This window comes from Terrapene carolina, unplaced genomic scaffold (assembly GCF_002925995.2).
Source record: "Terrapene carolina triunguis isolate 2854851 unplaced genomic scaffold, T_m_triunguis-2.0 Scaffold141, whole genome shotgun sequence".
NCBI classification, from domain to species: Eukaryota; Metazoa; Chordata; order Testudines; family Emydidae; genus Terrapene; species Terrapene triunguis.
In genome coordinates, this window is record NW_020664492.1 from 12040529 (window position 1) to 12054198 (window position 13670).

General features: G+C 39.4%; 1 protein-coding gene across 11 annotated transcripts in view; it reads right to left on the minus strand.

Moving 5' to 3' along the window:
- The window catches only part of LOC112103053 (periostin), a 49209-nt gene extending 37983 nt beyond the window's left edge, over nucleotides 1–11226 (minus strand). For all 11 annotated transcript variants that reach the window (XM_024194650.1, XM_024194648.1, XM_024194647.1 and 8 more), the window contains exons 1-5: nucleotides 11042–11226; nucleotides 9486–9584; nucleotides 2423–2487; nucleotides 907–1064; nucleotides 22–186 (exon numbers count right to left, since the gene is read on the minus strand). In XM_024194650.1, coding sequence (XP_024050418.1) covers nucleotides 22–186; nucleotides 907–1064; nucleotides 2423–2487; nucleotides 9486–9584; nucleotides 11042–11163 — 609 coding nt within the window. In that variant the 5' untranslated portion in view covers nucleotides 11164–11226. The remainder of the gene's footprint in view (nucleotides 1–21; nucleotides 187–906; nucleotides 1065–2422; nucleotides 2488–9485; nucleotides 9585–11041) is intronic.
- Between the last annotated feature and the right edge of the window lie 2444 nt (nucleotides 11227–13670).

The following is a 13670-nucleotide window of genomic DNA, read 5'->3' on the forward strand; positions in this document are numbered from 1 at the left end:
AGCTTATGGAAATAAACTTACCCCATTAGGATAATGATTAATAAGCAGTTGCTGATCATTGTACATGGATACAAGAGTCAGGCCATTCTTAAGATCCTTTGTCAACATACGCTTGTTTACCATATGGTTGTGGAGGGCATTGTACAGTTCAATATTTACATTGTCAACTAAATTACTATGAATTTCCTGAGGAAGAAGATTCAGTTAGACATTTTCTGGACAATCTTAATCAGCTAGTTATACAGATTTCTTTGCAACAAAATACGCTTTCAACATATTTTTGAATGTATATTTCATTTGACTAGGTAAATTACTTAAGTTACATACCTTACTGGTACGCAGCTGGCTAGAGGATTCTCTAGACTGATTAAGTATCGAAGACAGCAGGCCTCATTACATAAGCAAGGCATTCAATTTTTTTTTTTTTGGTTCTGTACTGGATTTGATTAACATTGTAGTTCTAGGGAAAGTACCCTACAGTCATGCACAAAAATGTCTGTCACCCTCCCTTATTGGAATTACTTCAGTTTTCAAAACTATTCCCAAAGCTATGCTGACAAGACTAATAATGATAATTGTATTTATAAAGCAGCCAATCACAAAAGTACTCAGGGTGCTGAGCAACAATCATAAAAACAATTTCTCTTTGACGGTGCTCAAACAGATATCCTTTGCAAGTGTTCATTGTTTCTAGACTTTTTTTTTTAAATGTAAAATACCTATGTTCCTTAAGCATAGTTTAGTTTAGAATAATATAATAATTGAGTTTCAATATTTATCTCTGATATATAAAAAAATCATCATTGTTTCTAATGTGGTTTAAAACACAGCTACTGTAGATACAAAAAAGCACTCATAACATTAATGTGTGTGTGTGTATATAGAGATATATAGATATATAGTTACTCGATCCAACAGCTCCCAAGCATCATTGCTTGGTGAAAAGAATGTGAATGATCCCCGTCCTTCAATCTCTTCTCTCAGCTTTGACATATCAGAATACCGTTGAGTAGAGGTTGCTCCCACAATGCCCAGGGTGCCATAAACATGATCAATAGGAGCAACTAAAATACACAAGACAAGACTACTGTAAATTCTTTGACAAGTCAGTCTCTCAAAATCATTACCTATTACCACTCTTTTAACTGGAGGAGAGAATCATCTTAATAAAACCCTTTTAACTAAACATTGCTTTTAAAATTCCATAATTTGGGTTCAAATTAAGCAGAATTTGCCATATATGCCAAATCGTCATTGCAGACAGTGCCCAGAAAAAATAACTCAACAAATATCCAGAGGGGAGGAATTCTCCACCCCAAGTTGTGGAGAGGTGAAGGTCTGAAACTTTTGTTTAGAAAAAATGTAAATGGCATTCTGATTTTATTTTTTCTAAACAAAATCCCCAAGCTGCCTGGAGCCCCAGCTGCCCATCTGATAGGTTATTGAGAAGCCTAGAAGTCCTGAAAACTCTGGCTTGTGTTAAGGCTCCCAGGGCTTCCAGGATCCTGGCAGCCCATGTGACAGGTGAGCTGGCAGAAAACCCTTTGAAAATCTGCTTGGTTTCTATAGGAAAATTGGACAAAATTGAAAAGTTCCTGCAAAAGTTTTCATTTTGACACCAGCATTTTCCCATGAAAAAATGTTCCACTGGAAATTGTATAGCCAGCCAGTTCTACTGAGTAGTACTTGGTACCTTCTTATACACCTCTAATACCCATCCCTCCCCACCCATCTCACCTCCTATACCTGGTTTTGCACCATCCTTCCCCCTACCCAATGGTGCTTAGTCCACTGCAAGCAACTATGTAAGTGACACAGAAGGGAACGCCACACCACACAAGAATCATAGAATATCAGAGTTGGAAGGGACCTCAGGAGATCATCAAGTCCAACCCCCTGCTCAAAGTAGGACCAATCCCCAACTAAATCCCCAAATGGCCTCCTCAAGTATTGAACTCCCAACCCTAGGTTTAGCAGGCCAATGCTCAAACCACTGAACTATCCCGCCTCCTCATGTATGCCTCATGTACAATTCCCCCAAATCCTGTCCCCTTACACAGTGGGACTGTGATATTTCTGCTGCCGGGGAACCTATCACATCAGCAGGACCAAGACTTGCCAGGATTATCCATAGTGGTCAGGTTCATATTTTAAGGGTTTTGGCTTAAATTTTCAAAAGTAGCCTCTAATTATGGATGCCTCAGTGTTCGGTGTCCAATGTCAAACACCGTGGGGATGATTTCCAGTGGTGCTGCCCACACTCAGGGACATCAAATGAAGTTGTGGATCCTCAATCTTCCCCTCTGAGAAACAAGCTCTAGATGTCTCAGGTTGGGCACCCAAAATTACAGACCACTTCTGAAAAATCTCCTGTGTTAGAATGGGACCCATATGTAAAGATCATGCGCATCTAAGACTGTACCTGCCGGACAACCTCTCATTCCATCCAACTTCATGTAGCCAGGGCAACATTCATACAAGACAGTTCTGCAGGGTATAAATAAAACTAGATTAAATAAAGTACAAACGAAATGACACCATTTACAGTTAATTATCTTAGTTTTACTTTTTTACAAATTATCTACTTCTATTCAGTTTCCTTGGCTAGAGTTACCTAATCATCTTTTTTTTTTTTTTTAACATTCAGCAGCCTATTTTCTGTTGGTATCAAATCAGACCCTATTAAGTGGCTGCACTGTACTGTGTTCTGTAGCTACGTAGCATTTTAAATATACAACACATCCACAGTCATGAAGGTTGACAAGGAGCTTGGAATGGATGTGGGAGGGGAAGTGGAGCTAGTGAAGGGACTCGTAAAGGGGAATGATGTATTGCAGTAGCAGGTGAAGAAAATGAATCTGATGGTGACATTTTGGCTAGGAGAGAAGGGATTGGAAAACCAAAGAGAAGATTACAGGAGGGATCAACAGAATCAAGATTGAGAGGGATGGGGAGGATTATCAAAGCATGGACAAGCTTTTGACAGTGTGGATGTAAAGAAAAAAAGCGCCAAGCTTTGGCAATAGTCTACATGTGAAGGGTAAATTGATGGTAATTAGAGTCATGAAAGCAAATAAGACCACCCAGGGATAATGTGAAGGAATGAAGGCAGGGGGTTAGGAATAGGCCCTGTGGGATGCTGACAGAAAGGGGAGGAGGTGGAGCCACAGAGGACAACACTGAAAGAGAAATGCAAGAGGTAAAAAGGAAAACTGTTCAAGAACAGTGTTGTAAAAGCCAATAAAGGAGAGAATCAATAAAGATTGACTGGTTATGTTGAAAGCAGGGGAAAAATCAAGGAATATGGAGAAGACAAGGGAAAGGTCATTGGTAACTTTAGTGAGAGCAGTCTCATTTAGGGTGACCAGATAACAAGCGTAAAAAATCGGGACAGAGGGTGGGAGGTAATAGGTGCCTATATAAGAAAAAGCTCCCAAAATCAGGACAGTCCCTATAAAATTGGGACATCTGGTCACCCTAGTCTCATTAGTTAGAGTAGAGAGGGTGAAAGCCAGATTGTAACAAATGAAGGAAAGAGCTAGCAGAGAGGAAGTGAGAGCTTAGCCATGAAGGGGAGGATGGAGTTGAGCTGGAAATTGATTAGTGCCTGATGTATAGTTGTTCAAGGAAATCACCTCACCTTTGAATGTATAAACTGTACTCAGAAGCAGGTTGATGCTATGTAATGTTGCATTCAGCATTATGGATTGCTTTTTATTGTACCTTATTGATTTGAAGGAAGTAACAGCCTTAAAATAGACATTTTTAACCAAACTCAGCCCCGCTATAAATAAGCACAATTCTACTGAAGTCAATGGAGTTATGGCAAGGATGAATGTGGTTGCTAGAGGATAAAGAAACCCAGGAAATTATATGGACTTACTGAAACGTGAAAAGTAACATAAATCACTAAACTCTTTCTTCTGCAGTTATTGCTTTTCAAAGTAATTACTGCAGACTGAATTACTAGAAAAACATGCAATCAGAGCTTTACATGATTTTTTTAATGCATGTGGCTCAAGGATCTCAATTTTGAAGCTGGACGCTCCCTAGAGGCAGCTGTGTGGGATCTTGTAGGTTTTTGTAATGAGTTAGAGCTGACATGCATCTGACGAAGTGGGCATTCACCCACGAAAGCTTATGCTCCAATGCGTCTGTTAGTCTATAAGGTGCCACAGGACTCTTTGTCACTTTTTACAGACCCAGACTAACACGGCTACCCCTCTGATAGCTGACAAAGTATTAGCAACAAATACATTAAACTAAATGGCTTGCTCAAATTACTTGAAAGTTGGAATTTTCAGAACTCTGGGATAAAAATCTATTTGAAGATGAAATAAAATCTTAAATCTTAAAAATAAAAAAACCTAAAAATGAAAGCAGACTGGAATAAAAACAACATTACAAAGCATGAGTTTAAAATGAGACTCTGAGCTACGTAATTTATAGCAAAGTGATAGCTGGTAAAGAACAAAGAGCTTTCCATTATAGAGAATTTGCTTTGCCATGTTAGATTTGTTTGTGCTATGAATGTAGGTTGTTTGACTCCCTATTTTCTCTTTTTAATCTGATTTTAAAATGAATCTATTTATTTTTCAGCTGGCGAAACCTTACACAAGACAATTCTAACTGAGCTTCAAAAAAGTTTTGTTCAACAGTCTGTAATATACTTCTCTGTGGATGGTGACAATTCACTTTACGCCCATCCCCCAGAACTTTACATTGTGGGCTTCATATTCCACCAGGTAGATGAGCATGCAAACCTGGCATGGGTAGGACTAGATTTAGTTTGGAGAAGGTTTGTGCCTTCCCCGACTCCCGAGCAAGCAGCAATAGTGAAACCCGCTCTATCACAGAGGATGCAACAATTGTCCTGCTTCCTCCCACCCTGTGCACCCAAAGATTCCCTTTTGGAGTGATTCCTGGCCCTTTCACAAGGCACACAAGTGTGGGGAGAGGGCTCCTTGCACCATTCCTCCCATGCCTCCTGCTCACCCATGCTAGAGTCAGACAAAACCTGGCTCTTGAGGAATCTCTGCCACAAACCAGCAATTAGCATGCATCTGCCGTTCAGGGAATTGCTTTGTTATAAGAATATATACTTCTTTCAGAGAGAAAATATTCCAAAAGGAAACAGGAAAATATCCTGTGTGTTTTGACATCTCACTTAGGTTTTGATAACAGGAAAAGGGGGACTAAGCACCAATCAGACACTGCATGTTTACTCTTCTTCACCATATTTAGCAGAGAAAAGACTGACTCTGATATGAGTACAATTTATGTGAGTCAGAAAACTGGCTATAGAGCACAATGGACAAAAGAAATGCTTCTCTGGCCAAGAGCTACAATGCTGGCACCTTTGGGTTATCATATTACTTTTAACATACAGCATGCTTCCTCTGAGGACTGCTAGTAATTAAAGTCTGGCCAGTTCTTCCTTTTAGTATCCAAAGCCATATGTTCCCTCATGGTTGATTGCAACTAGAAAGCTGATGTATCAAGTGTATGTGAAGTGTGGGTAGATGTGATGGAGTGAGGGTTGTCAATAAGCCCGATGCTGAGGTAGGTGGAATGTGCAGCTTCTATTGAAATCAATGTAAGATGCAGTTGCTCGGCACCTTTCAGGTTGAAGGACAATTTAGAGGAAAAAAAGAACGCAGTCCCCCGTCCGTCCCCCACATAGAGAGACATTATATAAAATCCAAAGCAAAGTTGCCTTTACACTAATATCGCACTCCAAAAAACTTTCAGTTACGTACTTCTGCAAATTCAGCACATGGTGTGATGTTACTGAAGAGAAGTGACTCTTCAGATAATGATGTAATGCTGCATTCCTAAGTAAAGAAAACCAGCTCTATGCCACTCCCATCTCACCCCCAGGGATACAGGGCATTCCCAAGGAAAGAGGGGGCATGGCCAGGGCATCTCTATGGATAGTCAAGCATCCTCTTGGGGCTGTTGGTGGCTGGCATAGCTCAGAGTGGCCCTGAGGCTTGTTTGCAAATTATCTGTCTTGTTAGCAGGCATAATATACTATTAAAACGACAAACACCTTTATGATCCAATAGGGCCCCTGTTTCTACAGAGCCCTCAGGTCAGTAGTTCAGCTGGGGAATTTGTAAATACAGTTGGAAATGGGAAATGAGAGAATGTAGATCCTTTTGGTATCTTTTGTACATTTTCTGGATCAGAATATACAATCTGAAGGGAGTTACCATGGAACTGTTATAACTATAAGAAATAACATTGTTTTTTAAAATGAGAAGGAAGCAAATTAATCTGTTTAGGAATAGTGGTAGTTCTGTTTTTGGCGTTGTTCAAAATCTCCTGTTAATAATTACATTACTTTCGGCACCATCTAAATTATACCAGATGTTCTACTGTTACCACACAAAAAGTACCAGTATGCCTATCATTCAATCCAAATCCAATCCAAAGTTTTCCTCAAATCTACTCTTTCTAGTATTTGCACAACCCAAAAAGTGCCAAAGCAGAGCTCAGAATGTATTTGATACCTTTGTGTAACCTCACTGTCAATGAGTCCAAACTACACTTAAGGAATCTTATTTTGAGTACTGTAAAATCTCTTCATGGCCTCAAAATATTTCTTCTGTCATGTCATGATGTCTCTGGCCACAAAAAAATAACTCATGCTACCACTGTGGCTCAGCTGAATAATGATTCTCTATGTCATCTTAAAGCACTCAGCAGTCTTTCACTTAGAGGGTATTGGCAAGACATGACACAAATGAAGCAGTTAGTCTGCAGAAGCAGCTAATGTTCCAAAAGCAGCTTTGAAAATGTCCACAGAAGTTCAGTCTAAAGCATTTTCAGGAAGCATCCTTCTCCCTAATGTGTCACTAGTGAAAGAAAGTGCTGTGCCAAGAAGACAGTGGTAAGGCAGGCTTTACATAAACGGTGAATAAATATCTTGGACAATTTACACCATGTGCTCTGAAGAAAATGGATGTCACTATTGCATTGAAATGTCATCAGGAGGAAAAGGAAAGACTGAAAGGGAGAAAGACCACAAAACAAACTAAAGTGCCTGGGAAACCCAGGCTAGATGTTGGAAGGATGATCAAACACAACTTCTATAGCACCAATCTGAGTCCTGGAAATTAAACTACATTGTCTCCATAGAATCTCCCAATCTTATGCATAACTGAGCTGATCAAATTGCATAAAGGGGAGCCAGATCCTGACTCAGCTGCAGAAATAAAAAACCTTGCGAAAACATCAGTCTAACTCAAAATGGGAGGGTTAGAATTCTAGATGCTAAATTATATTCCAGAGAAGCTTCTGGAGATTCAAAGAGGTATCTGTGCCTATTCTGGTGAGAATGTCATTGTATCATTCGTGATAATGTTAATATAATACAGCTGTTAATCCGTGGCTCTTGGAGGAAATATGAAGTTTATAATAACAGAAAGCCCAGGGTGAAATCCTAGCCCCATTAAAGTAAATGGGAGAACTTCAGTGGGGCCCAGATTTTAGCCCTGATATCTCAGCTGACCTTAGAGTTCAGAATTATTGGAATATTTGCACCACAAGACTAGATATTGTAAACTTTGCTTGATTAGTGTATCAAAAACATAACTGGCCCCATAATTCTATGTTATGCTGACACTGCTGAAAATATTTTCTGATAAAGAAAAAAACTGGAGGCCATATCCTCCTCCTCCATCTCTTCCCACTCTTTTTTCCTCAGGGGCCATTCCAGTGTTGTGTCACAAGATGGGATGTCTGTCAGGAATCTCAAGAAATGCAAAACAGTCTCATGAACTTCTAACACTGACCAGCACCAGTAGCAACCACAGTACAGGGTTGCTTCAGGTCTTTGCTGAGCTACTGTGAATTCACAAATCTAATTTGTAACAGTGTGAAGAACATTTGTGTAGGCATTTATATCATGCACGTCACCATGCTATCTAAGCTTCTGATGGGTTACACTTCTCTTAATGTGTGCACAATGCCCAGTAGCAACTATGTAGGTTGTGAGTACTTACTGAAGTCCAAATAAATTAATTAATGGGTGTTTGAGGTTTTGAGGGCTTACTTAGGAATTCTGGTTTAATTTGAAAGCAAAGGCTAAAAATGAATTCTAACGTTTAATTGGTTTTGAAAATAGCCATGAAGTAAAGGAAAGTGACAATGTTCCTTTAAATGGCTTGGAAAATGTCAGTCACTTCCTGTTCTGGGTGTTTGCTATCGTTATTTTTTTTAATACAATGGCTAAAATTTTCAACAGCATCTAAGTGACTTACTGCATGAATCCCATTTTCAAAAGTATTTTAGTCATTTAGAAGACCATGTCCCATGGACTTTCAATAAGATGTAGATGCCTAAGTGCCCAAATCACTTTTGAAAATGCAACTTAGGTGCCTAAGTCATAGAATATCAGGGTTGGAAGGGACTTCAGGAGATCATTTAGTCCAACCCCTTGCTCAAAGCAGGACTAATCCCCAGACTGATTTTTGCCCCAGACCCCTAAATGGCCCCCTCAAGGAGTGAGCTCACAATGCTGGGTTTAGTAGACCAATGCTCAAACCACTGAGCTATCCCTCCCTCACTTAGGCATGTTTGAAATTTTTATCTTAGATCTGCCTGACCAAGATTAGTAGTCAAATAACATATGTAATGATTTTTGCCATAGTTGCTGAATAAATTATCCAACCAATAGTAGTTCAGCAGCTAAAGAAAAGGTGGAATGTTGTAAAAATACTAATTGGATAGTTTAGTGGCTCTATAGTGACAGAATGTGGCAGAATAGCTTTTTCTAAGGATACTGATTTAACCAGCTGTACTAGTCACTCATGGCAGCAGCACCAAGAAAAGCGGTGCAGGAAAAGTTCTGCATTGGCTTTTAGGTGCTTGGGTGAGTATGCCCCAAAGATAGTGCATGGCCAGAAGTGGAGGCATTAATGACTCTGATGGTATGGCCCTGAAGTGAAATTTGTCATCACCATCATGGGATAATGAAACAACTCATTTCATCTTGAAATTATGAGGTCACAATTACAATAAACGTAAAGAAACACATTTCTCTAAGGTACTAAAAAGACACCAAAATCACTTAGACTTAGTAAACAACAGACAAAATAACTTCACCAAATCCTTAGGAATATTCTATTCTTGTTCCATGTACATAGATAAAGGTGTGGTCTGGGCACAGGACTGGAGCCACGAAATACTGAATTCTGTCCCCAACTTGGATAGTTGCTCCCTTTGTATCACTGGACAAGTCACTTCAGCCCTCTGTCTCAGTTCTATCATCTTTAAAAGCGTGTTGTGAGGATTATTTGGAAAGCACTTGGAATTTAAGTGCTTTGCACAATGTTGTCATTTTCCAAATTGCCATTGCTAGCACTGGGAGATCTGCATTTGAAGCAAGTACGTAATATGCCTCTAAAGAAGAAGAGTTCTGTAATAATAGTATAACATTTCTGTAACTATTGGATAGTCAGGAAACAAATAGCACTTACGCTTTCTTCCCACAGATAGCTCCCTGATACCAGTTTCTGCAGGTGCTGAAATATTTCTTTTTGGTGCCCATAACTTGCTGAAGAGCACAGACATTTGGACTGGAGAAAAAAAACCACATAAAGTCATTGTACATATTTGAAAAAGTGTGATTAAAAATAGTTTTGAATACAGTATTCAATGGACAAGAGCCAGAAATGAACATCTGGTCCTGATTCCCAGAGCAGGTGTGATTTCAGTCAACCACTGTCCAAGCTCCTGACACCGCCCTATTGAGTTCTTTGGAAAGACCACACTCCCTAGAAGCAAGAGGTGATTCCCCCTGTCTGCCAGCCCAGCACTGTATCTCTAGTGAACAGTTACTGCCAGCTGTGCCTAATCAAGCTTTATTATGCATTGCATTTTTTTTCCTGAAGTGAATTACCATCCGCTAGGGACTGAACTGCGACTATTGCCGAGCTCTTTTCATCAGAGTTCGTCTTGTGCACAGCTGTGTGGCTGTATGTCATGGGGAGGGGGAAGGGCAGAAAGCTGACTTTCTCTTTATCCAGGAAGGAACCCCCTCTTCAGTAACTCAATCAGCTATTTGGATTGCCACTGTCTGGAATGTCAAGAGCACCTAAATAAACAGCCTAGTAATTACACAGGACCAAAGGGTAAACTGCTGTATAAAAAAAGTCAGAAAATTCAAATAAGGAAAACTTTGTAATGTTGTTGTGTGCAAAAGAGACATTTCCTCAAAAGCAAATTTCCATTTTGTCTCTAATTTATATATTACAGTAATTTTTCTGTCGGCGTGTTAGAACATAACACTTTTCAAAAGAGGAAACCATTAAACTCTTATTTTACAAAGCCCCATTCATCTTGTAAGCAGGGGGGCAAAAATTCTTTTGATTCTTTAAAAAAAAAAAACACAGAGCTAAACTATCTTTTACTAATAAACCTTAAAACAGATATGTTTAGATTCCTTAATATTTACTCTGAGACAATTTGTTAAAATAAATAATTTCTAATCACTGCATTTCAGTGTCTTACTGTGCAATATTATTATAAAGCTTAAGTGGGAAGTGACCTTTTGAAAAGTACTTTAATTGTGCATTTACAAATTGCCAGAAAACTGGGTAGAGTTCATACGTCTCACTACGAGAAAAAAAAAAGTACATGTTGTGAAATATACACTAATGCTGGTAAAATATTTAATGGGCCATGTTAAACAGGTCTGATCACACATTATATCTGTTGTAAACTATAATTACTTTCAATGATACTGAAACACATGTATTTTACTTAGCTTCAGATATAATTTTTAGCTTTCAAACAGTTCATAAAGTTTAACAATATTTAATCTTATTTTGTATGGTTTTTCTACAAAAAATAATTTGGAAATATATTTCATACCATTTGCATTTTAGAAATAATATATTTGATTCACACACCGTAAGAATTTACAGTGCACAAATCTCATTTTAATATTATGGCTAATCTTGAGCTCCGTGTAGGGGAGAGAACTTTAAAACACTCCTTTTAGGGTATTATAAAAGAGAAAACACGTACTTACCCCTGCTCACGTGCCCTGATTCGACTATGGGACAAAATCTTGTCATAATGAGCAGAAGAGTCTGCTGGATCAAAAGCAGACAACAAAAAAATGGAGAAGGTGGATAAAAAAAGGATCTTCATCCTTAATCCCCTGTTCCTCCTGCCTAGTCTAAGGAGAGAACTGGCAAAAAGTTTTGGAGAGCTCACAGTTTATATACATGCTACAGGGTTGTGGGAGGGAACATTGTATCAATCTGAGACCCTTCCAGGAATAGCAACTTCAAACTGCCAGCTTCAATTAGTTGAATTAATACCATTCATCAAACATGCAAAGCATGTGTCATCCCCCTCTCCCACCATTGTGACTAATTTTCTTTATTTTATAAAGAGCAGATGTTTATCATTTTGTTCAGTTGACACTTAAAACAGCAGCGTAGTTAAAAGAATTTTAGAGCATGATTTATGATTTGATATTTATGATAGAATACAGAAGCATCCAGCTGCCCCAGACGGGATCAGAGTTGCATTGTGTTAGGTGTGGCACAAACACAGAGGGAGACACTGTCTCTGCCTCACAGAGCTATACCTTGCTTTTTTTACTGTATTTTGTGTGTTCACTATTGTAACCTGAGTTCAGTCATCTTATTAGTGAAACTGACTAATGTCACTATCAATACTTGTCAATAACACTAACATGAGATAGTGTGTGATCAGAAAAAGTGATATTAATACACTTATTAATTAGTAATATAATTTAATGATAGCTTAACTAGTGAATTAATTTAATAATAATAATACTTAGTATTTACATTGAGCATTGTACAGACATTAATTAAGGCCTGGTCTACACTTAAAACTTAGGCTGATATAGCTACAGTGCTCAGGGTGTGAAAAATCCACACACACCGCGCGGGGAGTGCCAGTGCCATGCCGACCCACCCCCCAGTGCAGATACAGTGAGGAAATGGAAGAATGCTTCCATCAACCTAGCTTCTGTTGCTCAGGGAGATGGACTTCCTACCATGACAGAAATACGCACCTTGCATCACTGTAGTCTGCATCTACACTATGGGGTTACAGTAGTACAGTTATGGCCCCATATCTATGGTGCTATAGCATCCATAGCGTAACTATGGCCTTAGTAGTCCTCACAAGCCTCCTATGAGGCAGGTGGGGCAGGCCACACCAATTTATTAGGATTCTTTGAGGGTGCTAGCAAGCATGTGGACAAGGGTGATCCAGCTGAGATAGTGTACTTGGACTTTCTGAAAGCTTTTGACACGATCCCTCACCAAAGTAGGCAGTTATGGGATAAGAGGAGAGGTCCACTTATGGATCAGTAAGCAGGGCCGCCAAGAGCGGGTTTGGGCCCCGGTGAACACATTTTTTTGGGCCCCACAGCACGGGTGGACCGGCTAAACAGGGCTGACGAGAGCGGGGGGAAGCCGGGGAAGCCGGGCCCTGGTAATTTGTACCGGCTTCCCCCCCTTTCGTCGGCCCTGTCAGTAAGTGGTTAAAAGACAGGAAACAAAGGTAGGAATAAATCGCCAGTTTTCACAGTGGAGAGAAGTAAATAGCAGGGTGTCTCAGGGATCTGTACTGAGACCAGTGCTGTTCAACATATTCATAAATGATCTGGAAAAAGGGGTTAAACGCTGAGGTAGCAAAGTTTCCATATCATACAAAGTTACTTAAGATACTTAAGTCCAAAGGTGACTAGGGATGAGTTACAAAGAGATCACACAAAACGGAGTGACTGGGCAACAAAATGGCGGAGGAAATTCAGTGTTGATAAATGCAAAGTAATGCGCATTGGAGAATATAATGCCAGCTATACATACAAAATGATGGGGTCTAAATTAGCTGTTACCACTCATCATGGATAGCTCTCTGAAAACATCTCTCAATGTGCAGTGGCAGTCAAAAAACAGAATGTTAGGAACCATTAGAAAAGGGATAGATAATAAGACAGAAAAATATCATAATGCCACTATATGATTCCTTCAATACTGCATGCAGTTCTGGCTGCCCCATCACAAAAAAGAAATATTACAATTGGACAAAGTACAGATAAGGGCAACAAAAATAATTAGGGGTATGAAACAGCTTTCATATTATGAGAGATTATTAAGAATGGGACTGTTCAGTTGAGAAAAGAGATGACTTGGGGGTGGGGGGAGGTATGACAGAGGTCTATGAAATCATGAATAGTGTGGAGAAAGTGAATAGAGAAGTGTTATTTACCCCTTAACATAACACAAGAACCAGGGGGTCATCCAATGAAATTATTGGGTATCAGATTTAAGAATTAGGTAAGTTAATGGAAGATAAGTTAATAGGTCTATCAACGGTTATTAGTCAAGATGGTTATGGACACAATGCCATTCACTGGGTGTCCCAGAAGCTGGGACTCAATGACAGGAGATAGATCACTCAATAATTGCCCTGTTCTGTTCATTCCCTCTAAAACACTGTTGGAAGACAGGATTTTGGGCTAGATGGACCATTGGTCTTACTCAGTATGTCATTTTTATGTTCATAAGTGTCAATTTTATTTGATAAATGAAGGAACTGAGGCAGAGAGGTGAAGTGACATGATTGAGGGCACATTCTGAGTCAGTGTCAGAGGACTGGACTGGAATACAGAA